General features: G+C 56.9%; 1 protein-coding gene across 1 annotated transcript; it reads left to right on the top strand.

The window, feature by feature from the left end:
* The first annotated feature begins 11,540 nt into the window (after positions 1-11,540).
* GALNT6 (polypeptide N-acetylgalactosaminyltransferase 6) lies at positions 11,541-25,782 on the top strand. Its single transcript, XM_059491303.1, has 11 exons — positions 11,541-11,714; positions 14,579-15,150; positions 16,004-16,176; positions 18,471-18,620; positions 19,129-19,363; positions 20,707-20,824; positions 20,925-21,125; positions 22,652-22,783; positions 24,191-24,292; positions 24,389-24,541; positions 24,918-25,782. Exons 2-11 carry the CDS (start codon positions 14,663-14,665, stop codon positions 25,029-25,031), a joined length of 1,866 nt encoding a protein of 621 aa, XP_059347286.1. The 5' UTR covers positions 11,541-11,714; positions 14,579-14,662; the 3' UTR covers positions 25,032-25,782.
* The last annotated feature ends 183 nt before the right edge of the window (positions 25,783-25,965 follow it).

Here is a 25,965-nt window from a genome sequence, read left to right as displayed (position 1 = left end):
GGGCCAAACCCCGCCCAGGCCGGCGGCAGCAGCGGCAGGAGGAGGAGGAGGAGGAGGGGGAGGAGGCAGGGCCGGGAGGGGCGATGCCCGCGGGTTCCCTGCGCCCCCCGCCCCGATTCCCTCCCCGGCCCCGCTCCGACCCCTCTGAACCGTGCCCAGGACCCTCCCGGTGCCCCCCGGCATCGCCCCCATCCCCCCTGCAGCACCTGCCCTCGGCTGACCCCCAGCCCCCCCGTTCACCCCAATTCCCTTCAGCACTCAGCGCCCCCACCCAACCCCGGCATTGCCCCCTCCCCCGTGCCTGCAGCAGCGCCCCCAGATCCCCCTGATCGCCCCCGGGATCCTCACCCCGATTCCCCTCTCATCCCTATCCCCCCAGCATCACCCCCGGCCCCTCCGGCAGTTCAGTGCCCCCTCCCAGAGCCATCGCCCACCCTCGGTGCCCCCCAGCACCATCCTGACCCACCCCCAGCACCATCCTGGTACCTGCCCAGGACCATCCTGACTCCTGACCCCCCAGCACCACCCCGACTCTGCTTCTCACTATCCCTTGATCCCCTCGAGCCTCCCCCCTCAGATCCTCTCCAGCTTCACCCCCAAATCCCTCCCCAGCATCACCTTCAACACCATCCTGACCCCTCCAGCGCCATCCTGCCACCCCCCAAAACCATCCTGTCCCCCCCCAACACCATCGTGGTACCCTCCAACACCATCCTGACCCCCCCCCCCCCAGCATCACCCCAACTCTGCTTCAGCACCATCCCTTGATCCCCTCTCCTCAAATCCCCTCAGAACCCCCAGCCCTCTCCAGCTTCACCCCCAACTCCCCTCCACCATCCCTCCCCAGCATCACCTTCAACAGCATCCTGACCTCCCCCAGGGTCATCCTGACCCACCTAGCACCATCCTGACCCCACCAACACCCTCCTGGTACCTGCCCAGGACCATCCTGACTCCTGACCCCCCCTCAGCATCACCCCGACTCTGCTTCTCACCATCTCTTGATCCCTCGAGCCTCCCCCCTCAGATCTTCTCCAATGTCACCCCCAAATCCCCTCAAACCCCCCAGCCCTCTCCAGCTTCACCCCCAGTTCCCCTCCACCATCCCTCCCCAGCATCACCTTCAGCACCATCCTGATCCCCTCAGGGTCATCCTGACCTTCCCCTCAGCATCATTCTGACCCCCCAAACAACATCCTGCCCCCCAGAACCATCTTGGTACCCCCAGCACCATCCTGACCCCCTTAAAACCATCCTGACTTTCCCAGCACCATCCTGGTACCCCCAGAACCATCCTGACCCCACCCCCAGCACTGTCCCAACCTTCCCCAAAATCATCCTGGTACCCCCCAAACACCATCCTGACGCCCCCAGCACCATCCTGACCCCCCCAGACCCATCCTGTTCCTCCCAACACCATCCTGACACTCCCAGCTCATCCCCTCAGGAATCTCCCAAACCCCAACATCCTCCTCCTCAGCCCCCCTCATCCCCTCCTGGCCCCCTTCACCACCTTCCGCCCCCCTTTTCCCCCAGCCGAGGCCAAGCCCCACCCTTTGCTCCCCAAAAGTCCCCTTGTCCCTTTTTCCTCCCCAAAAATCCCCTTGTCCCTTTTTTTACCCCTTGTCCCTTTTTTGCCCCCCAAAAATCCCCTTGGCCCTTTTTTTACCCCAAAAAATCCCCTTGACCCTTTTTTTTTTTTTTTTGCTCCCTAAAAATCCCCCTGTCCCTTTTTTCCTCCCCAAAAGTCTCCTTGACCCTTTTTTCTCCCCCAAAATCCCCTTGGCCCTTTTTTGCTCCCCAAAAATCCCCTTGTCCCAGCAGGAAAGGTTCAGAAATTGGGGAGGGTTGAGTTGTCACCTCCAACTCTTCCCCAAACACCACCTGGAAGTCTCTGACTTCCTTGGAAATTCATTTTCTTTATCCCATTTCCAGCCTCTGCCTCCTGAGTTCGTGTCCAAACACAGCAGGATCACGGAACATTTCCCTTCCCCTAACGAGGGATGAAATCGAGGGGCAGTTATTAATTAACAGAGGCGTTAATGACTCCCCATCCTCACTGGTGGCACAGATGGGCTCCTGCTGCAGATGATTCCTCCCTCCCATCCCTCATTTCCAGCAGCTCCCAGAAGATTTGGGGCAGCCACAGCAGCCAGAGAGTTTTTCCTTAGAGAAATTCTATTCCTGGGCAGGAAATTTCCCTTTTACCTCAGTCTCCCATCAGAGGGATGAAACCCCACCCTCATTTCTGTTTTCTCCTCTGAAAATGTGGCCCCAAAGGACTTGGATGTTGGAATTTGGAGCTGTTTGGGCACAGATTTGTACCCAGGGCCCAGTGTCAGCACTTGGGCAGCCCCTTCCCCCTCCCACAGCCCAAACCCTGAATTAGAAACCCCCAAAAATGAACATTTTCCACCCAAAATCCCATTTCCAGCTGCGTTTTTGCTGCTGTGTTTTCCCCAGGAGCACCAGCACCATCTCCATCCCTGAGAACAAGAGTGGGGCTCCCTTCCCTGCGTTCTCCTGGCACAATTTCACCCATTCCTGATTTTCCAGCCCTGACCCAGCTCCAAAACAGCTCCCACCCACCTGGAGGCCAGGCTGGAGCCACAGCCCACCCACGGCCCCACAGCACCCTGCAATTAAAGTTGTTTTGGAGCCACAGCACCTTCCTGCCCTGCAGATCCCAAAGGGAAGCTCCAGATCCCTGGGGAACATCTGGAGGGGGGGGATTAATTACCCCCACACTAAAAATGTCCTTGAGGGAGGCTGGGCTGGTGGAGCTTCCACTGCTGTCCCTCCCAGAGATGGAAAAACTCAAAAATTCCCTCGTTTCTCAGCCCAAAGGCTCCCAGGGCATTTTCCACCACATTTTGGGCATTTTGGAGCTGCAGCAGCCCCACACCAGGAGCTTTGAGTCCGATAAAAACCATCTGTGCTCCTGCTTTGGGAATTCCATTTCCTGGGTGAGGATGGACCCCTTCTCCTGGCCAGCTCCAATCCATGGGAATGAATTGGTGGGGTCCTTGCTCCAGCTTTGGGGCTGCAGCTTCCAGGGATTCGCCTGGGAAATGAGGGTTTGTCCCTTAAAAAGAGCATAAAACACTCAAATAATCTTTAAATAATCCAAATTAATTTGAGAAGCCACAGGAGGAAACAGGAGCAGGAGATGGCAGTCGGAAAGTTCATTGTGGTGTGGAGAAAACCTGGAAAAAATCCAGAGAAAACCTTGAGAAAACCTTGAGAAAATCCCAAGAAAACGTTGAGAAAATCCTGAGAAAACCCATTTTCAGTGAAATAAAGGCCCTGGTTCTACCCAGGGCTGGAAGCAGCTCCAACACCCACATGGATGGAGAATCCAAGGTCAAAGATGCTGATGCAAAGGAAAGCTGTGGGATTTCTCTTGCGAAATGGTTCCAGGGACCCTGGGGACACACAGGAATTTGTCATTAATAAATCCATTAATGTGGCTCTGTTTTGGGGAAGAAACTTCACTTCTGGCTTTTCTGGCTGCCAAAGAGGAGATGTTTGAGCTGGAGATTCCAAATCTTCCCAATCCCTGGAATTAGAGGAAAACCTGGCTCTTCATTTCAACACAAGTTTCCTCAAACAGGAGATGCCAAATCCACTTTGGGAGAAACTTGCAAAGAATAGAAAAGCCTGAGATGAGTTTTTCCAAAGGAAAAGAAGGATTGGGAGCTGATGCTTTGTGCTTCAATTTCATCAGTGTTGCAGTGAATTCCTTTGGGAATTGGATGCCACTGATGGAAATGCTATAAAACCCTCAAATTTCTCTTAATGAATTAAAATAATTCTTAGTGATCCCAAAAACCTTGAGATTCTCCCACCCAACCTTCCAAACTCCCAGAAAAAGCCGACACGCCTTCCCAAGCATCCCTAAGTGTTTATGGAAGATTCATTTCCACTCAGTCAAAGGTAAATTTTGAGGAATTCCCTTTTCCCAGCAGTTGCAGCTCCTCCTCACACCTTCAGACCCGGGATGGGGTCAACTTCAATATCCACAGGGATCAATAACAGAATACACCCGGGCTGATCCAAAGCTGGGACCACATTCCCAGGAGAATGGAGAAGGACAGGGAATGTGGAAACTGCTCCCAGGCCAAACCAGCAGCAGCACCCCAGAATCCTCATCAGCCCAAGGGCTGCAGGAGCCCCCGAGGCCATCAAGTCCAACTTGGAAATGTCCAGAGTGCGTCCCATGGAAATGGGAAATGTCCAGAGTCTCTCCCATGGAAATAGGAAATGTCTAGAGTCTGTCCTGTGAAAACACCCAGAGTCTGTCCCGTGGACATGGGAAATATCCAGAGTCTGTTCCATGGAGATGGGAAATGTCTAGAATGTCCAGGGTCTGTCCTGTGGAAATGTCCGGAGTCTTTCCATGGAAATGTTCAGAGTCTGTCCTGTGGAAATGGGAAACGTCCAAAGTCTGTCCCATGGAGATGGGAAATGTCCAGAGTCTGTCCTGTGGAAATATCCAGAGTCTGTCCTGTGGAAATATCCAGAGTCTGTCCTGTGGAAATGGGAAATGTCCAGAGTCTGTCCCGTGGAGATGGGAAATGGCCAGATTCTGTCCTGTAGAAATGTCCAAAGTCTGTCCCATGGAAACATCCAGATTCTGTCCCATGGGAATGTCCAGAGTCTGTCCCGTGGCTCAGGGTGCAGATCCATGGATTTCCCTTTGGGAGGACGAGTCCTACTCCAGGTGGAGCAGAAGGGGGCTCAGATATTCCGTGTGTCCCGCTGCCTCCGAGGGCAGAATCTCCTGGCACAGCTCACAGCCCGGGGCAGCCGCAGTGCTGGGGCCAGTCTGTGGAGATGGGAAACATCCAGAGTCTGCCCTGTGGAAATGGGAAATGTCCAGATTCTGTCCTGTGGAAATGTCCAGAGTCTGTCCCATGGAAACATCCAGAGTTTGTCCTGTGGAAATGGGAAACGTCCAAAGTCTGTCCTATGGAAATGTCCAGAGTCTGTCCCGTGGAGATGTCCAGAGTCTGTCCCCCATGCAAATGGGACATGTCCAGATCCTGTCCCATGGCTCAGGGTGCAGATCCACGGATTTCCCACTGGGAGGACGAGTCCTACTCGAGATGGAGCAGAAGGTGGCTCAGATGTTCTGTGTGTCCCGCTGCCTCCGAGGGCAGAATCTCCTGGCACAGCTCACAGCCCGGGGCAGCCTCAGCGCTGGGGCTCAGCATCCCCTCCTCCAGCACCCAGCCCGGAGTCCAGCAGGTCTGTGAGGAAATGGGAGATTTTGGGACAGAGAAACCCCCAGGAGCGCCCTGGGCCAGCCCCCAGAGCCTGATCCCACCCAAAAAGGGCTGGGCTGGAGCTGGGGGAGCTCGAGCTCGCCCCATTTCATAAATCCCACTGGACAATCCCAGGTCCGTGTGGCTCCTGAACCTCCCCCAGCGCTTCCCATGGGCCAAAACAGCAGGAAAATGGGCTTTGAGCAGCAAACTAGAGGACATCTGTCACCTGTCCCTGTGCCATAGTCATCTGACACTGATGGGGCCCAGCAGACACAGCCTCACTTCCCCCTTCTCCTTCAAAAACCCCCTCCCAAATCCAGCCCAAAATCAGAGTTATCCCCGGGAATACCCAGCTCCTGCAGCCATTAAGGGATTTTTAAGGGCTTCATTTGGGAAAAGGAATGAAAGGAAATGGATTTGGCATCCAGGGACCCTGGGCGGGAAGGCCAGGACTGGGGTGGAGGTTCACCAGGAGGGGCCAGAGCTCAGGGAGGTCTGGAGAAATCCTTTCAGAATGACAGGAATTGTTTGGAATTACTAAGAAATGTGTTTTGGGGTGTGGAGATTAGAGAGAATGAAGGAAATACTTTAGAGCTGTTCAATTGGAAGATTCAAAGGAGGTTGAGAGAACTTTCCCCCAGCTGACTCCTCCAAGGGATCCCCAAAGCCTCCCTGAGGGTCACAGGTGGGATATCCTGGCTGGACAGCCAGACCTCAGGGGCTTTTCCATGCCCAAATCCCCTGGGAACCAGAAAATGGGGTGCCCAGAGAGTTTTTCAGGAACTAACCCCACTCGGCCACACTTCCCATGTGCCCAGGGCTGATGGAGAGGAGGATGAAGGGTCCCTGGTGCTCAAACTCCCCCCAGCCTCCCCCGTTACCTTCACAGGCCCTCGGATCTCCACCAGAGCCACATCCCTGGCAGCCTCTTCCCTCTCAAGCGCTTCTGGGGCTTCGTAGAGATCCAGGAGATTCGGGAAGGAGCCCCCAGGCCCTGGGTTTAGTGTCTCCAGCTCCTGAGGGCTGCAGGGAGCTCTCCCTCCTTCCCAGGGCACCGGGAGGATCCAGGTTCTCCTCTGGGCGGGCGCTTCCCCCTTGTCCCCCTCGGTGCTGCCAGGACCTGCAGCTCCTGCGCCGTGCCCAGGGCTCAGGGGGAGCCTCTTGGTGGCCCAGGGCTGTCCCATGGGACAGGCAGAGCCCTCCAGGTGGGGTGTGGAGGATGTTGGAGTTCCTGGGTGGTTTTGGTGGCTCTCAGGTGATCTCTGGCCGTCCCCTGTCCCCACATCCTCCGTGCACTGGACGGGCAGCGACACCGGGATGTCTTTGGGAGAGACGGAGGCAGAGGGGTCATTGCTGGGGATTCAGAGGGGTTTTTTCCTCTTTCTATTCCATTTTCCCATTGGGCTCAGGGAACCCCTGGGCTGGCAGAGATTATCTATCCTGTCTGGAGCCTGGGCCACCTGAGAAAGGACACTGAGGACAGCCAGGGAAGGCTGAGGGATGGGGGACCATCATCTTCCTCAGGAAACCAGAACATCCCCATGCTCCCAAACTCCAGGCTGATCCCAGAAATGCTTTGGTTTAAATCCTGGCAGGACATGGGTGGAGAGGAGGGAGCCCCAGGGTGAGGAGGCTGCAGTTTCCCAGCACAGCTTTGTCCAAACCAATCCCTCCCGACCACAAAATGCCCCTTTTAGGGTTGGGAAAATGGTGCCAGACCCCGTGGGGGTGCTGTGAGTGTTTGGGGGGGATAGGAGAGTACAGACAGGGGAAATCTTGGAAAACCAGAGGGTTCCTGGGTGTTTTCTGGGCTGTAGATCCTCCCCAACCCTGCCCCACCCTCTCCAGGTGATGGTTCCAGGACCAGGAGCGTCCCTGGGCAGCAGCACCCAAAGCCAAGAGGGGCTCAGGGCACGTTCCTGCTCCGAGACCCTTCACCCCACCAGAGGAACTTCTGAGGGCACCGAGATAAAGCTGGGAATGACCCAGCCAGGATAAAGGTGGGAATGACCCTGCCAGGACCAATAACCCTGCCTGGATAAAGCTGGGAATGACCCTGCCAGGACCAAGGTGGGAATGACCCTGCTGGGATAAAGGTGGAGATAAGAGCAGGAATTACCCTGCCAGGACCAATAACCCTACCTGGATAAAGGTGGGAATGATCCTGCCAGGATAAAGGTGGGAATGACCCTGCCAGGACCAATAATCCTGCCAGGATAAAAATGGGAATGACCCTACAGGATAAAGGTGGAAATGACCCTGACCCTGCCAGGATGAATGTGGGAATGATCCAGCCGGGACCGAGGTGGAAATGACCCTGCCAGGATAAATGTGAGAATGACCCGGCCAGGACCCATAACCCTGCCAGGATAAAGATTGGAATGACCCCAATGTGCAGTCTGGGCACCCCGCAGGTCCCACTCACCCAGGACGGGTCCCTTCCTGGCCCTCAGCCTCCGGAGGAGCCGCCCCTGCTCCGAGCACAGCTCCTGCAGCCTGGCCAGCTCCCCCCAGAGCTGCAGGAACACCTCCTGCATCTCCATCGCACCTGGGCAGCGGGAGGAGAGGCCACGAGCACCTGGAACAGCAATAATGATCATATTAATCACCATCCTCTGATACCTGGGGTTATCCCAGGGCAGGAGGAGCTGCAGGGTCATCCCGAGCTGGTGGCATGGGGAGGATCAGGTGCTGCAGGTGCGTGGGATTGCACAGAGAATATTTCCCAGTTCTCTCATAATTTAGGGGAAAAAAGAAAATGGAAGAAGTTCTTCCTAAGAGGAGCTGAGCTGGGTTATTCCACCTCTCCCCCACAGCTTCCATGAGGTCCAAACAGCACAAAAATCCCATTTAGTAAAAAAATCTACCTGGGAAAAGTTGTGTTTCCAACTCAGTACCAAAGGATCGAATTTTTTGGGCATGAAAGCAAAAAACTCCCAAGAACAAACCCATCCAAGGAATGATGTCCATGGGTGGGGACACAATTCCCTTTTTTGAGCTGCTCGGCCCCTTCTCCTCCCAAAAATACCCCAGGAAGCACCACCCAGCATCAATTAACCAAATATTGGCATTATGGAGGAAAATTGTGTTTCCCACGTTTGTCCCCTCTTTAACAGCTGTATTATGGATTAAACTTCCCAGTTTTCCCATCTTGCACCAATTATTACCGGGCGAAAAGACAACAAATGAGCCCAAAGCTGGGCACAAATCTGCAAACCATCTGTAAAGGGGATCTGAAAGGTTCGCGCGATCCTAATTAGCATAATGAGCAAAAAAAAATCAGCCTGGCTTCCTGTCAGCTCCTCCAGGTTTGCTGCCGCTCAGCGCCGCGAGTTTCAGCTCGGCTCGGTTAAATTTAAGGTCTGGCTCAAACTGGGGGTTTGGCTGGAGGGTTGGATGGAGCCGCCTCCGGCGCTGTGGATTCCCCGGGAGGGATGAAGGGCAGAAATCCCCAAGGAAATGCGCTCGGAGCGAGGAAAAGCCCAGAGGCGATGGTAAGGTTTGCTCCCGGCGCAGGGAATTGCGGCGCTCGCCCCGCACCCAGGGGTGACTTCACCCCAATTTTGGCTCTTTGGGGTCCTCTGCTCCTGAAAACCTTTAAAGTAAACATTTTTCACCCCCCTCCCTCCCGAGGCAGCCAGCTCCACGTCTAATTCAAGTTTTGTTTTGTCTATAAAGACGCCAATTAATTATTAATTGGAGTGTGACACCGAGCCGCCTCTCCTTAACAAGCCTGGGAAGATTTTGTTGTTGGATTGTTATTTGGATTTCAGTTGGATTTTGTTATGGATTTTGTTATGGATTTCATTTCAGCCCTGCCAGGGTTCCTCAGGTCTCGACTCCCTCTCATTTCCCCAGACTGGTGCCACCTGGACGAAGCTGCAGGAGATTTTTTTATGTCCCAAAAAAGCCTCTCCTCTCCCAAACTGCGATTAAAAGCAGCAATTCGGGAGCACAAAACTCCCGTTTGTGGGGTTGGCTCCGAGGGTGGGGGGGAACGGGACCCCCAAAATCCCATCCCCACCACCCAGCCCACCCCGAAACCCTTCTCTTTCCCCCAAAATTGACTTACCGTGCGGGGACCGCGCTGGCCCTGCCCGGTGGCCGCGGTGGCGCCGAGCTGAGAGCGGCGGGCGCCGAAAGTCGAGCAGCAGCGAATTTGGGGGTGGGAATTTCCCCTTCGGGCTGTGAGCGAAGAGCGAAACCTCCGGAGCAGGAAACGAAAGGGGCGAGAGCGACGGGCTCGAAACGAGCTCGGAAAAGCCCCGGGGAGGGCGATGGAGGCCCCGGGGGGCTCGTGGGGACCGAGGGTTGGCTCCAATCCGTGCCTCAGTTTCCCCTCACACCTTATTCCAGCTCGTTAGCGCTTTAATTTGGGGCTGAGGGGTGTTTGTGCCTCGGAGACCTCATCCCTGTAAACCAGTTAATATTCCAGCTAATGTCCCAATAATCCCGATTAATCCTCGCTCTGCTCCAGCTTGAATCTCCCAAATCCTCCACGCAGCGCCGGAGCCAAGGGAAAATCCCGGGCTGGGTGCTGCAGCCCGCCCGGGCCCGTCCCCCCTGGGCTTTCCCCGTGCGTGCCCTGCTTCTCCCAGCACGCCCAGTGCCGGGCGCTTACTGGTGCCAGCACAGCTGCAGCCATGGCCTTGGCACCGCCATAAATCCCCAGTACCAGTTCCTTACTGGTTCCCTGTGTCCCCAGTACCAGTCCTTTACTAGTCCCCAGTACACATGGGGTCCTGCCCTGTGGCTCTCAGTGTCCTCAGTGCCAGTCCTTTACTGGTGCCAGCACACCTGGAGCCTTGGCACCTCCATAAATCCCTGGGACCCCCAGTACCAATCCCTTACTGGTCCCCAATGTCCCCAGTACCAGTCCCTTACTGGTTCCCAGTGTTCCCAGTGCCAGTTCCTTACTGGTCCCCAGCACACCTGAAGCCAAGACCTTGGCACCTCCATAAATCCCTGGGACCCCCAGTACATCCAGTGCCAATCCCTTACTGGTCCCCAGCACACCTGGAGTCATGATCTTGGCACCTCCATAAATCCCTGCGGCCCCCAGTGTCCCCAGTACCAGTCCCTTACTGGTTCCCAGTGCCCCCAGTGCCAGTCCCTTACCGGTCCCAGCACAACTGGAGCCATAACCTTGGTACCTCCATTAATCCCTACAGCCCCCAGCACGCCCAGTGCCAGTCCCTTACAACTCCCAGTACACGTGGAGTCCTACCCTGTGGCTCCCAGTGTCCCCAGTGCTAGTCCCTTACTGGTTCCCAGTGTCCCCAGTGCCAGTCCCTTACTGGTTTCAGTGTCCCCAGTGCCAGTTCCTTACTGGTCCCAGCACACCTGGAGCCAAGACCTTGGCACCTCCATAAATCCCTGGGATCCCCAGTACATCCAGTGCCAGTCCCTTACTAGACCCCATTGTCCTCAGTGCCCCTTCCTTACTGGTTCCCAGTGTCCCCAGTGCATGTGGGGTCCTATTCATGAAGCTCCCAGTGTCCCCAGTGCCAGTCCCTTACTGGTCCCCAGTACACGTGGGGTTCCACCTTGCGCTTCCCAGTGTCCCCAGTGTCAGTGCCTTACTGGTCACCAGTACATGTGGGGTCCTACCCGTGCAGCTCTCAGTGTCCCCAGTACCAGTCCCTTACTGGTTCCCAGTGTCCCCAGTGTCCCCAGTGCCACTCCCTTACTGGTCCCCAGTACACGTGGGGTCCTACCCTGCATCTCCCAGTACCCCCAGTACCAGTCCCTTACTGGTCCCCAGTATACATGGGGTCCTACCTTGTGGCTCCCAGTGTCCCCAATACCAGTCCCTTACTGGTTCCCAGCACACGTGGGGTCCTACCCTGTGGCTGCCGGTGTCCCCAGTACCAATCCCTTACTGGTTCCCAGTGTCCCCAGTACCAGTCCCTTACTGGTCCCCAGTACACGTGGGGTCCTACCTTGTGGTTCCCAGTATCCCTAGTGCCAGTCCCTTACTGGTCCCAGCACAGCACCTCCATTTCAGGCTCGGGGCCTGCCGGTGGCTCCAGGACCGGGCGTTATTCCCGGGACGGGCGGGCGATTCCAGGACCCGGGGTTTTTCCCGGACCGGGCACCTTTAAGGCCCGGCCTTTTTCCCGGGCAGGGCGGATTTAGGACCCAGCGCTTTCCCCGGGCCAAGCGGCTTTAGGAGCGCGGCGTCCCCGCCCGTGCACCTGCCCGGGAGGCGGGGACAGGTAGCGCAGGTGGCCCCGCCCCACCCGGACGCACCTACGGCCCCGCAGCCGCTGTGGAGCCGGTAAGAGGGGAGGGGACGAGCCGGGGGTTCCGTCCCCCCCTCTTCTCTAAGGGGATCCCAGTGCCGAGCTCCTGCTGGGGAAGGGGGTCCCGGTGAGCACCCCTCACCCCAGGGAAAGGAGGTCCGGTGGTCGCGGGGGTCGTGGTGCGGCGCCCCTCTCTGCGGTAAGGGGGTCTGGGGTCCTGGTGTGAAGTCTTTGCCCCGGGGGAGGGGGTACGGGGGTCCCGGTGCGGAGCCCCCACCATGGTAAGGGGGTCTGGAGGTCCCGGTGTGGACCCGCCCTCAAGGTAAGGGGGTCTGGGGTCCTGGTGTAGATCCCCCCCGATGGTAAGGGGATCTGGAGGTAGTGGTGTGGAGCCCCCCTCACGGTAAGGGGGACACGGGAGGTCCCGGTGCGGAGCCCCCGGCCCGGGGGAAGGGGGAGCAGGGTGGTCCTGGTGAGGGACCCTCCTGGGGTTGGGTGCTCGGGGGTCCCGGTGCAGAGGCCCCTCCGTGCAGGGGGGTTCAGGTGGTCCTGGGATGGAGCCCCCCCGGGCCGGGAGGTCTGGGTGGAGCCCCCGGAGCTGCTCCACGGGCTGTGGCGGTTCTGGGCAGGGCATTGGGAGGACCCGGCTCCCATCACCCCCTTGGGGTACCCCATGACCCCCGGGACCCTCACAGAGCCCCCATCTCCGGGCACTCCCATCCCACATCCCGGGAGCAGCTCCGGGACCCTCTGGGCTCATCCCACCTGGACGGGGGAGCCCTGCAGGATCCTGACCCTGTGAGCTCCCAGCACATGCGGTTCCTCCCGCTGGCACTGAATCCCGCCGGGAGCGATCCCGCTGCTCCCCAGCTCCCCGTCCCTGCCCCTCCCGTGTCATCGTGGCTCGCTGCCACGTGGAGCCGGTGGCCGCCGCACCTGAGGCAGTGTGGGTGTAAATCCGCATGTATTTTATTTATTTCCCTTATTTCCTCCACCAGCGTATCTCTGTTTCTGCCTCTTCCCCACAATCTCTCCCTCCCACATCACGGGGGACGCTCCTGGAATTCCCACTGAACCTTTCCCCATTCCCCCTCCCCTTTTTTTCCTCCCCATTTTTCTCTCCTTTTCCCCCCTTTTCCCTCCCCCTTTTTTCTCCCCTCTTTTTGTCCCCCCTTTCCCCCCCCTTTTAGTCCCCCTTTTTTTTCCCCCTTTCTTCCTCCCCCTTTTCCCCCCTTTTTTTTTCTGTTTCCCCCTCCCCTTTTTTCCCCCCTTCTTTTTTCCCTTCCCCCCCTCCCCCCCCTTTTTTCCCCCATTTTCCCCCTTTTCCGACCCCAATAATAGGCTCCCCTGGCTCATTTTAATGTTGTTTTCCCAGGGCGCAGGGCCAGCCCCGTGGCAATCTGGGATTTTCGGGATGGGATGGAGCAGAATCCACCTGGGAGTTCGCAGGGCAGGTAGCAGAGAGCGCAGGTGCACCAGGAGCTCCATGCCAAATCCACCCCAGTCTTTCAGAGGGGAAATTTTTATTTATATTCGGCTTTTTGGCCCTTTTTGCGAAGGGGTTGTGGCCCCCTGGGAGCCGCAGCTCTTGTTGTGCACAACCTGCGCCCCCCCGCACACCTGAGCGTCCCTCCGGTGTTAATTAGCACCGACACCTAACGAGCTTCATTAGCAACGTGGCATGAAGGAAGCTCAGAGTGGTGGGGTTGATGGAAATGGTTTTTTTTTTCCCCAAAATCCTTTTTTCCCCCCTCTCTATTGTACAGCAGCGCCGTGCAATGAAAACCTCGGGGGCACGAGTGGAGCGGGGGCACCTTCGCGCAGCTTGGGGCAGAAATCCCGAGGCAATGGCAGGGAACACCAGGGGATTGATGGGGTTTTTTCCCCGATTTTGCTTTTCCTCGCTGGATGGGGCCGGGCGCTCTTGGCAGTGAAGCGTGGTCCAGCTTTGATCCCGCGGCGCTCAAAGCGGGGACCCCGGGACCCTCCTCCTCCTCCTCCTCCCCAGCCCGAACCTCCTCGCCCTTGAAGTTGTGGCAGGTGCCCTTCCCCGCCCCACTGCCGAGAGAATGAAAAGAAAAGGGGAAAAAGGAGCCGGGGGAAGGGGGGGGACCCCGAAGTGGAGGAGGAGGAGATGGCGGTGAATGGATCCCGCCGGGCTCGTCCATGCTCCGGCGGCCGCGGCTCACAAAGAGGAGCCGCGGGAAGTTTGGGGGTGGTGGAAAGCTCAGAGCCTCCGGCGGATCCCGGGGCAAACTCGGGAGCTGGCGCCGAGCTCCCGGCGGCCGTGGCACCGGACACGGCACAGGACACCGAACCTGCTGCTCCGGCTCCGCCGATCCCGGAGCGCTGCATGGTCTGCTCGAGTTTTCCTTCGCAGGCAGGAAAATGCCCAGGAAAAAGCTTTTTATTCCCAGCGGCCAAAAATATTTTGGCAAATTTTGGGCTCTATTTTAACTTGGCGGTGGCGGGGGGAGGCTGCAGCCTCCAAATCAGTCCCAGAAGAAACTTTTTGGGAGGGTCTCGTGTGTGGTGGTGGGGGTGGGTGGCACATCCTCCGGCATTTTTTAACTTGCACTTTTCCTGGTGTTTTAATTTCGGGCTGGATTTAGGGGCTGGAAGTGCTGGGGGGGAATGAATTTTACAAGTGTCACTTGTGCCAAACTTTATATTAATATATTTTTAATATTTATTGCTATATTAATATATTAGTAACATTGTACTGCAATATTGATATGTTAATATGTTGCTAATATTACTTTACTATGTCGATATATTAATGTGTTGTTTTGATATTGTGTTATTATGTTGTTGTTATTATTATTATTGTTATTATGTCTAGTGGGAGGTTCTCGGCCCGGGGCAGGGGGTTGGACTGGATGATCTTTAAGGTCCTTAACAAAACTATTGCATGAGCTGATCATATTTATACATTATATTTTAGGTACGACGTGATGTATTTTAAATTCAATATATTATATCTTCACTGCAGTGTTTCTATTTTGACACCAAGGAGTTGCATCCAGGCCGGGAATTCACTGCAGGTGTTTCTCCTTCCCACAGGTCACTGGAGCAAAGCAGGACACCGTGATGCACCCGCAGCCCCCACATTTCTGAACCCTCCAAAACCGCCCCAAACACCCCGAAATGAGGCTGTTCCGCCGCCGCTACAGCGCCTTGAAGGTGGCCTTGGTGGGCGCCGTCTTCGTCCTCTTCCTCTTCATCCTCCAGAAGGACGTGGGCAGCAAGGAGCCGGGCGAGGAGCCGTGGCTGCGCAACATCGTGCCGGGCAAGGGCCAGGTGCTGGACCTGATGCTGGGCGCCGTGCGGGACCTGCGGGACTCGATGCCGCGGCTGCAGATCGGGGCCCCGGAGCCGCCGCCGGAGCCGCTGCCCAGCGGCCGCTCCTGCCTGCCCGGCGTCTACACCGCGGCCGAGCTGCGGCCGCTGATGGAGAGGCCGCCCCAGGACCCCGCCAGCCCCGGCGCCGACGGAAAAGCCTTCAAGAAGGATCGCTGGACGCCCGAGGAGACGAAGGAGAAGGAGCGGGGCTATGAGAAGCATTGCTTCAACGCCTTCGCCAGCGACCGCATCTCCCTGCAGCGGGCGCTGGGCCCCGACAGCCGCCCCCCCGAGTGAGAGCCTGGCCCGAAAGCCCCTGGGGCCACTCACCCCCTTCAATCTGGCCCCTTACTCCCCTTAAATCTGGCCATTTACCCCCTTAAATCTGGCCACTTATTCCCTTCAACCTGGCCCCTTACTCCCTTCAGTCTAGCCACTGAGTCCCTTCAACCTGGTCGTTTATTCCCTTAAATTTCAGGGAAAGTTAAAACAGATTGAGGGCAGGATGTCACCCAGCACTGGCAGAGGATTGAATGGAGACAAAGCTAAAAAAAAAAAGAAATTATTATTATTTCTCCCTAATTTTGGCCCCTTGGGGGCGGGTTTAGTGGCAGCAGGCTCTTTGTGTCTCCCTGTACCTGCTTGGTGGCTCCGGCGCCTCCCCGCCTTTCCCAACTCTCGCTCCTTTATCCCAGCGGCTCCAGCGGTCAGACTTTTTCTTTTCTTAGCCGAGTGGAACAGCCTCGGACCCCGCTGGGGTCGGGGGCAGGGAAAGAGGGAAACTCCAGAGATTTCCCCGCCTGCCCTCGGCCAGGGGCTGCCGGATTAAAGCGGGGCCCGCGCGGAGGGGTGGGATGGGGGAGACATGGGGGGGAATTCGGGATGGAAAAAGCCTTGAAAGGGACGGAGGAATCCAGCCCCCCGCGCTGGCAGGCGATTATCCGTGCTTAGCAGGTGTGGCGGTGACAAAGGGGGGACACGGAAGCCGGCAATGGGACTCACTCAACCAAAATCAATGGGAATCAAAGCAGGGACGAGTCCAGAGGGGCCAGAGCTGCTCCCCGCAGCTGTGGGGTTTGGTGGGGGGGGATATCGGGGGTCGCTCCAGTCATGCCTCCCCCTTCACTCCCCTATTCTGCCCCCCAGGTGCATCGATCAGAAGTTCAAGCGCTGCCCTCCCCTCCCCACCACCAGCGTGGTTATCGTGTTCCACAACGAGGCCTGGTCCACCCTGCTCCGCACGGTCTACAGCGTCCTGCACTCGTCCCCGGCCCGCCTGCTCCGAGAGGTCATCCTGGTGGACGATGCCAGCACGGACGGTGCGTGGGGGACACGGGGACAGTGGGGTGTGGGTCAGAGAGATGTGGGGACAGAGGGGTGCAGGGAGCATGGTGGGATGTGGGGCCAGAAGGATGCTGGAGTTGTGGTGAGATGTGGAGTCAGGGGGATGCAGGGACCATGGTGGGACGCGGGTCAGAGGGATGCAGGGAGCACAGTGGGATGTGTGCAGGGGTTGTGGTGGGATGTGGATGCCAGAGGGATGCAGGAGTTGTGGTGGGATGTGGGTCAGAGGGGTGCAGGGACCATGGTGACATGTGGGGCCAGAGGGCTGCAGGAGTTGTGATGGCATGTGGATGCCAGAGGGATGCAGGAGCTGTGGTGGGATGTGGGGTCAGAGGGATGTAGGATTTGTGGTGAAATGTGGGGTCAGAGAGGTGCAGGAGCTGTGGTGTGATGTGGGTCAGAGGGATGCAGGAGCCAGAAGGGTGCAGGAATTGTGATGGTATGTGGATGCCAGAGGGATGTAGGGACCGTGGTGGGATGTGGGTCAGAGAGATGCGGGAGCCCTGGTGGAAAGCAGGAGCCAGAGAGGTGCAGGAGCCATGTGGGATGTGGATGCCAGAGGGAGGTAGGGCAAGCTGTGGTGGGATGTGGATCAGAGGGATGCAGGAATTGTGGTGGGATGGGGGTCAGGGGGGTACAGGAGTTGTGATGGGACATGGGGTCAGAGGGGTGCAGGGAGCATGGTTTGATGTGGGGTCAGAGGGATGCAGGATTTGTGGTGGGATGTGGGGTCAGAGGGATGCAGGAGCTCTGATGGGAAGTGGGTCAGAGAGGGATGCAAGAATTGTGATAGGATGGGGGTCAGGGGGTGCAGGAATCGCGGTGGGATGTGGATGGCAGAGAGGTGCAGCAGTTGTGGTGTGATGTGGGTCAGAGATGCAGGAGCCAGAAGGGTGCAGGAATTGTGGTGGGATGTGGATGCCAGAGGGATGTAGGGACCATGGTGAGATGTGGGTCAGAGGAATGTGGGCTGGAGAGGGATGCAGGGAGCATGGTGGGACGTGGGTGAAAGGGGTGCAGGAGCCCTGGTGGAAAGCAGGAGCCAGAGGGGTGCAGGAGCCATGTGGGATGTGGATGCCAGAGGGAGATAGGAAGAGCTGTGGTGAGATGGGGGAGCGAGAAGGATGCAGGAGCCACACGGAGCTGTGAGGGGATTCAGGGGCCAGAGGGAGGCAGGATGTGGGATCAGCAGGATGCAGGGGACACCAAGCCCCTTTCCAAGCCTGGAAGCAGCAGCTCTGAGCCATTCACGCTCCCAATATCCCGGGATCTCCCAGCAGCCGCTCCCCATTTGACATCCACCCCTGGGATTTTCCCTTTCCCAGCACCGCTGTTATCCCTGCCCTGGGGACAAACCAGGCGCCCCACAAACCTCCACCCTCAGCCAGCTGTAATCCTCGTTAATTAGCACCCGGAGCTAATTAACGCGGGGTTCAGTGTCGGGGCACTGGGAGGAGCGGACTCTGCCCTTGTCCCAGATAAATTCTCCCTTTCCACCCACGGGCTCCCGAGGAGCAGGAACCTCGTGGTGCCCCAGGGCTCCACTGCCCCAGAGCTCGACTCCCACTGGGGCTGGATGTGGGTTGGACTCATATTCCCTTCCCAGGGTGCTTTTCTCGGGGTCCCAGCTCCCACCTGGCCATTCCCAGCTCCTGGCTTGGCTGCATCTGCCAAGAAATCCCGGGTTCCTCTGGCGACCCCTTCCCTCAGGAACAGCTTGGTCCTGGTGACACTTCAAGCACAGAGATGTGACCTCCTCACCCACCCTGCCAACCCCCAGTCCCTCTCCAGAGAGGGATTAGACAGGAGGCGCTTAGACCATTATAAAACTCATTTTCTTTAGCCAAAAATATACTTGGGTTTGGGGCAAAGGCTCAGGTGTCCCTGAACCCAAACTCAACTGCAGAGTCTGAGCAGCAGGGGATGGGGATGGGATGGGATTTATGGGATCGATGGGATTTGGGATGGGATGGCATTGATGGTATTGACGGGAGAGATGGGATTTGGAATGGGATTGATGGGATGGGACAAGATGGGATCAATGGGATTGATGGGATGGGATTTATGGGATCAATGGGATTTATAGGATAGGATCTGGGAGATGGGATGGGGTGGGATGGGTTTGATGGTATTGGTGGGATTTGGAATGGGATTTATGGGATGGGATAAAATGGGATCGATGGGATGGGATCAGTGGGATTGATGGGGCAGCAGGATGGGCTGGTGGGATGCAGGGACTGATGGCTCCAAGTGGTTTTCCCACCTGCAGAGTACCTGAAGGAGGAGCTGGATCGCTACGTGGAGCAGCTGCAGATCGTGCGCGTGGTGAGGCAGCGCGAGCGCAAGGGGCTCATCACGGCACGGCTGCTGGGGGCCAGCGTGGCCAGCGGGGAGGTGCTGACCTTTCTGGATGCCCACTGTGAGTGTCTCCCCCCATGGCACCCTGTGATACCCTGTGAGTGTCCCCTGTGACACCGTGAGTGTCCCCCCATGACGCTCTGTGACACCCTGTGAGTGTCCCCCTGTGACATCCTGTGACACTGTGAGTGTCCCCTCATGGCACCCTGTGATACCCTGTCAGTGTCCCCTCGTGACACCGTGAGTGTTGTCCCTGTGACACCCCGTGATTGTCCCCCCATGACACCTGTGACGACCTGTGAGTGTCCCCCTGTGACACCCTGTAAGTGTCCCCCCTGCAACACCGCATGGCACCATGAGTGTCCCTCCGTGACACCCTGTGACGCCGTGAGTGTCCTCTCATGACACCCTGTCAGTGTCCCCCCATGACACCCTGTGGCACCCCGAGTGTCCGCCTGTGACACCCTGTGTGTCCCCCATGACACATGTGAATGTCCCCCCGTGTCACCCGTGCGTGCCTCGGGCTCTGTGGGTTCCCCCAGCCCCGCTCAGCCCTGCCCGTGTCCCAGGCGAGTGTTTCCACGGCTGGCTGGAGCCGCTCCTGTCGCGCATCGCCGAGGAGCCCACGGCCGTGGTGAGCCCCGACATCGCCACCATCGACCTCAACACCTTCGAGTTCTCCAAGCCCGTGCAGAATGGGAAGCAGCACAGCCGGGGCAACTTCGACTGGAGCCTGACCTTCGGCTGGGAGGTGGTTCCGGCGCGAGAGAGGCAGCGCAGGAAGGATGAGACCTTCCCCATCAAGTAAGCCCAGCATGGAATGCTTTATCCAGCTGGGTTTTCTCTTTTTCCCAGAAATTGGTGTTTGTGACAGTGTTCACAGGGGTCTCAGGCTGAGGGAAGAGACAAGGATCTGACTCCATGTTTCAGAAGGCTTGATTTATTATTTTATTATATATTGCATCAAAGCTATATTAAAAGAATAGAAGAAAGGATTTCATCGGAAGGCTAGCTAAGAATAGAATAGGAAAGAATGATAACAAAAGCTCTGTCTTGGACTCTGTCTGAGCCAGCTGGGCTGTGATTGGCCATTAATTAGAAATAACCAACATGGGCCAATCACAGATGCACCTGTTGCGTTCCACAGCAGCAGATAACCATTGTTTACATTTTGTTCTTGAGGCCTCACAGCTTCTCAGGAGGAAAAATCCTAAGGAAAGGATTTTCCATAAAAGATGTCTGCGACAGGTGTCCTCCTTGGTTTTGGTGCCGCTGGGTGGGCAGTGCTGCCCTTTCCCAGCAGGGTTCTCCCTTGGGATTTTGGCATGGGAGATGTCGGGAGTTTGTGCCCAAGCACGGTCAGAGCTGGGGGGGTGGTGGAGGATAAACCTCCCTTGGGGCCAAAATGGACCTTAGAGTCTCCTCCAGCTGCCTCTCGCTCCGGCATTTAGGATTTCATTGCTCTCGCTTTGGCATTTAAGATTTCATTGCTCTCGCTCCCATTAAGGATTTAATTGCTGTCTCTGCCTTCTCACCCTCGGTGCCCAGGTGCCCCCGCACAGAACAGGTCACCTGTGGATCAGGCTGTGCCAAAATCCCCCCTCTCATCCCTCTGTCTGACATGCAGACAGAGCCTGGGTGGTTTTCCCACCTCTCCCTGGTGCCCCCGCTGGGAGACACCGGACACCTGGCCCCACCCCGGCCGCGGGGCTGGCTTTGTGCTCGGGTCACCTGGGCGACGCTCCTGTCCCCATAAAGGCCCCTTTCACCTCCAGCCGGGCGCTTGGCTCCCGCCGCTGCCTCGTCCTCAGCAGCTCAGCGAGTCCTTGGCGTTCATTATTTTTCCTGAATAATAGCGAGGTTCTGTTCCAGCCTCAGATGGAAAAGATTAGGGGAAGCGGGAGGAGGGATTGGGGCACCGAGCTCTGACCTCCTCCTCTTTTTGGTGACAGGTTTTTGGTAACAATATCCTCTTTTCACTTTGAATCCATCTGGCAGCGAAGGCCCCTCCGTGTCATGCTGTCACCTCTGTCCCCTCCCAGCAGCCCAGCCAAAACCACCACAGCTGGATGGAGGGGGACTCTTATTTCCCAAAACTCAGATTTCTCCTCTTTTATTTGTGTTTTACCCCTTCTTTCCCCCTGCAGATCCCCGACCTTTGCAGGTGGCCTCTTTGCCATCTCCAGGTCCTACTTCGAGCACATCGGCTCCTATGATGACCAGATGGAGATTTGGGGGGGTGAGAACGTGGAAATGTCCTTCAGGGTAAGTATGGGGGTCCACCTTCCGAGGGCACCTCCAGGGAGCTCCCTGTTGGGGCGCCCGGGGGCCGGACCCCCCCACCTCAGGTGTGGCTTCCCCGCAGGTGTGGCAGTGCGGGGGACAGGTGGAGATTATCCCCTGCTCCGTCGTGGGCCACGTGTTCCGCTCCAAGAGCCCCCACACCTTCCCCAAGGGCACCCAGGTGATCTCCCGGAACCAGGTGCGCCTGGCCGAGGTCTGGATGGACGACTACAAGGAGATCTTCTACCGCCGCAACCAGCAGGCCTCCCAGATGGCCAGAGAGGTACTGGGGGCTGCTGCTGCTTCTGCTGGGAGGGTGTCTCAGTTTGGAAAGACAGGTGCCTTCTAAGGAAGGCAGGACCGTCCCCGGAAATGCAAAATGTAAACCCTCCCCACCCCTGTAAATTGCTATAAATTTTAAATTAAGTTCTCTCAGGCAAAAAATATGGGAGCAGGAAATAACCGTTCTTTAATAGGGAAGAAACTAAAAGGATAAAAGAAACAATGCAGTAAACCAAAACAACACTGACAGAGTCAGAACCCAGCCTGACACCCTGTGGGTCAGGGTGTTGGTGGCAGTCCCATTGGAATTGTGGCTCAGCCCTCCTGCAGTGTCAGGGGTGGTTCTGCTGGAGCAAGGGGGTTCTGGAGAAGGGTGGAGTCTTCCTCTGAAGATCCAGTGGGAAGGAGAGGCAGCTGCGGCTCCTCTGGGAAATCCAGTGGAGAAGCCGTGCTGGTGTCCCAGAATCTCAAGATTATATCTGGGTAGGAATGTTTGGCTCCTCCCTCTGGGCTCACCTCTCCCAGTGGGATGCTGCAGTGCTTATCAGCCATGCAGTAACATTCAGTAGCTGTTATCTGCAGATGTGCCCTCAGAGGGAGGAGTGATTGTGGAAGAGACAAGGAAAAACTGCCCGCTGACAAAAGAGAACTGCCATAGAGATGGTGATAGAACACATCTTGCCTTGCAATCTGGGACAGAGGGCTGGTCCTGCTGGGAGCTCTACCTGAGAAGCAGCAGCGGGTGGGAGACCAGACAGGTGGACAGAAACAGGCAAAAGCTTTATTTTTCTTTCCCCCTCTGGCCAGATTGTTTCCTAGTAGGAAAACATCGGGGTTTATTAATTCTTTTTTTTTCTTAATGATTTTTTTTAACACAAATATTGTAAAGCAGGGCACCCCTGAGGTAGGGAGTAATTGGTACCTGATTCTATTGATTCAGAAGTCTGAACAATTGCTTCATTAAAACTATTTTATATTACATTATACTACACTATACAAAAGATACATACTAAAGAAAGATTCATGACTGACTGAGACAGCCAGGACACAGCTTTGAGTGATTGGCTAAGGAATCAAAACAATCCTCAGTAGAATCCAACTGACAAATCACGTCAGGTAATCCTCCTAATACATTCCACATGTGCAAAACAACAGGAGCAGAAAGTTGAGATAAGAATTGTTTCCTCTTCTTTTCTCTGTGCTTCTCCAGGGAAAAAAAAACATGGGAGAGAGAATTGTCTCTCTCTGTTCAGAGAATGTGAATGTATGAAAACTTCTTATTATTTTCTTTTTTCAATACCAGAACTTCTTATTCTTCACCAAAAGATCTCCAAGCTCTTGGTGGAGCCTGTGGGTACCTGCCAGTTGTCCCCCCCACCTTGTCTCAGTGCTGGTCACACCCGGAGGGATGATGACAAAGCTGGGGGTGACTCCAGCTCTGATCCCCAACCTGGAAAGGGTTTTTTTGCGATTTTCCCTATTGTTTTCCGAAGTGAATTTAATTTTCGCCCCGATTTTATTTTTTAGAAGACGTTTGGTGACATCACAGAGCGGCGCAGGCTGCGGGAGCGGCTGCACTGCAGGAATTTCACCTGGTACCTGCAGAACGTCTACCCCGAGATGTTCGTGCCCGACCTGACCCCGACGTTCTACGGAGCGGTGAGTGCCGGGAGCGGCCGGAGCTCCGTCCTGCACCGGGAACGGCCGGGGAGCGCCCGGAGGGTGGGCTTGGGGGCTTTGAATTGAACCGGGGAGGGGGAGCTGGTACTGCCACGTCTGTCACCGTGTCTGTCTGTCTGTCACCTCATCTGTCACCGGCTGGTGGGGCCGGTTTGGGCTCCGGCCGAGCTGGAATCCGGCAGAGCTGGTTTGGGGTGAGTCCCGGGCTGGGGAATCCGTGGGGATGTGGACTTGGGTTAAACTCGGGGGAAGAGCTGAAAACTTCCTTGAGCGCCAAACACCGTCCTGGCACAGGGAAGGCTGGAAAAACTGGGGATGGGATGGGATGGGATGGGATGGGATGGGATGGGATGGGATGGGATGGGATGGGATGGGATGGGATGGGATGGGATGGGATGGGATGGGATGGGATGGGATGGGATGGGATGGGATGGGGAGCTCCATCTCCATCCCGAGAGAATCTGGGCACGGGTGGGAGGCAGGACCCCATCTCCAGCCCCCCATGCGCAGGGAAATGGAGACAGGCGGGATGTGGAGGGCTGGCTCCGTCCCTGAGGGAGCAGGGGACAGCAGGGCACGGAGCTCTGGCTGCACCCCCGAGGAACTGAGGGCAGGCAGGATGAGGGGCTGCAGCTCCATCCCTGAGGATGGGATTCCCCTGAGGCAGGAAAAGCCTTTTCCCTCAAGCTGGGTGTTGGATCCTGAGCCTGCCCCTCCTCAGCCAGGGCGATGTGACAGCAGCTGGCACGGCCAGCACCCAGCCAGGTGACAGCCATGTGCTGGGTGCTGGCTCCCATCCAGCTTTTAATTCACCTTCATTTCCTGAAACCTCCGCCCGGTGCCTTTCCCTTTGCTCCGCGTGCCGGAGGCGATGGCTCGGGTGTTCCTCATGTCCTGGAAAGGACACGGGACCCGGAGCCGGCGCTGGGTGCCGGGATGGTGTTTGCACAGTGATAAGCCAGAGCCCTGCACGGCCAAACCCGAGCCGGTCCCACCCTGGCTCCTCTGAGCCCTTCTTTCCTCCACTCTCCCAGACTTTTTCCTCATTCCTGCCCCTTTTTCCCCCTACCCCGTCTTTTTACCCGTCTTTCCTCCCTCTCCTCCCCTCCACACCCCCGTTCCCGTTGCCTTTCCCTGACCTTTCCCTCCCATCATCTTTTTCCCCCACCTCTTTTATCCCCCCACCTCTTTTTCCCCCTTTCCCTCTCCTTTCTCTCGTTTTTCTCCCCTCTTCTTTGCCCACCACCACCTTTTTTCCCCTCCCCTTTTCCCCCTATCTCTTTTTCCTCTCCTTTCCCTCTTCTTTTTCTCCCTCCTTTTTCTCCCCTCTCCTTTTCCCACCACCACCTCTTTTCCCCTCCCAACTCCTCTCTTCCCCTCACACAGATCAAAAACGAGGGCACCAAGAGCTGCCTGGACGTTGGGGAGAACAACCACGGTGGCAAGCCTCTCATCATGTACCCCTGCCACGGGCTGGGGGGCAACCAGGTGCGGTCCCCGAACCACCCCCATCATTTCCCCTTCTCCCAGCCCCGGTTTTCCCCCGGGGCGCGGCGGTGACCGCTCCGTTGTCTCTTCCCGCAGTACTTTGAGTACACGAGCCAGCGGGAGCTGCGCCACAACATCGGCAGGGAGCTGTGCCTGCGCGGGGCCGCGGGCACGGCCGAGCTGGGCGAGTGCCAGTTCCGAGGGAAGCCCGGCCGGGTGCCCGCCAGCGAGGAGTGGGAGCTGGCGCAGGTGAGGAGCCCCCAGTTTACAGTGAGCTGCGAGCTCATGGATGTGCATCCATTTTTAGCCTGTTGGTTAGGGCATATAGCTGTTAACTGTACTATGATGGGATCAAAGCCCATCTGTCCAGTAAATTGGAAGGTCCTAGCTTAATTAAAGCATTTGGGGGATGCAGGGTAATGGCCCGCGGATTTTAGCAGAAACTAGGAGGGTTTAACTCTTGTTTAAGGCTTTGAAGGCCTTCGGTTTAGGTAATCCTAAATTTGTTAGAGTTCCTTACCATTAGGCAATGGTAATCGCCCCTGGGCACGGTGAGGCCCCTCCGGTGCTGTTTCCCCTCGCTCACACCCCGCTCTCGCTCACGATTTGCGTTGTTTCTCGGCAGAACCGGCTGATCAAGAACTTGGCCTCGGGGATGTGTCTGACGGCCCGGGGGAAGCACCCGGCGCTCGTTCCCTGCGACCTCACGGACCCGCACCAGCTCTGGTCCTTCACCTAAACGGGAGCGGAGCCCCCGGCCGCGCTCAGGAAACCAGGACCCAAAAAAACTCCCTTGTTCGCTTTAATTTAAGAAGTGAAAGCCTTAAATATGCTGCATTTCGTGGTTGCCTTGAACGGAATCCCGCGCCTTTGGGAGCCGGGCTCGGCCGGGGGCGCCCCAGGGACCCCGAAACGCAGCGAGGAGGGCGGGGACGCTCCTGCCGATGCTCCTCAGGAGCCGCTGCTCGTCCTCCCCAACCCGGCTCCAGCCAGAGCCTCTTCAGGCTTTAAAAACGTGGATGCGCCTCCCCAGATGGGGAATCCGGGCGGGAAAATCCGGCGAGGAGGAGGATGGCGACCGTGGGGCTGCTCCCGTCGAGGGGGGATCGGGGCTTGCGGTGGCCGCTGGTGGGCAATGGGAGAAGTTGGGATCTGTGCCTTAGGAATCACGTGGATTTGGAGGGGGGAGGAAGTTAGATTCTTGCTTTTATTATTGTTATTATTAGATGATGATGATTCCTGGGTGCGATTCTGCTTGTGCTGGGCAGGAGGGGTTTTCCCTGGCTGGCACCAGAGAATCCTTCTGAACGGGATCCTGGGTGCCACATCTCCTCTGTTCCAGATTTTTTGTCTATGCCAACTTCTGTAGCTGCCACTTTTGTTGCCATATCATTTACAGTGGGGAAAAATCCTCCTGGACATGGCAGAAGGCGGGAGAACCTGTCCTAGACACTGAACTTCAAATAAAGAGATGATTTATTTTACACAAATCCTGTCTCTGGCCATTCTGAGCTCCCAATGCTCCTCTCACATTGTATCCTTCGCACTTCTCGTTCTAGAAACTCCCTATTTAGCCCAAAAATGAGTGTGCAGCCCTTTGTGCCACAGCTGGGGGCTCAGCTTTGCTTTGGGGTGTCCCTGTGTGGGGTGGAGCCATTGCTGCTGTCCCTCGC

Source organism: Ammospiza nelsoni, chromosome 32, assembly GCF_027579445.1.
Source record: "Ammospiza nelsoni isolate bAmmNel1 chromosome 32, bAmmNel1.pri, whole genome shotgun sequence".
Lineage (NCBI taxonomy): Eukaryota > Metazoa > Chordata > Aves > Passeriformes > Passerellidae > Ammospiza > Ammospiza nelsoni.
The sequence above is the reverse complement of the archived record's forward strand: the minus strand, read 5'-3'. Positions and strand labels throughout refer to the sequence as shown.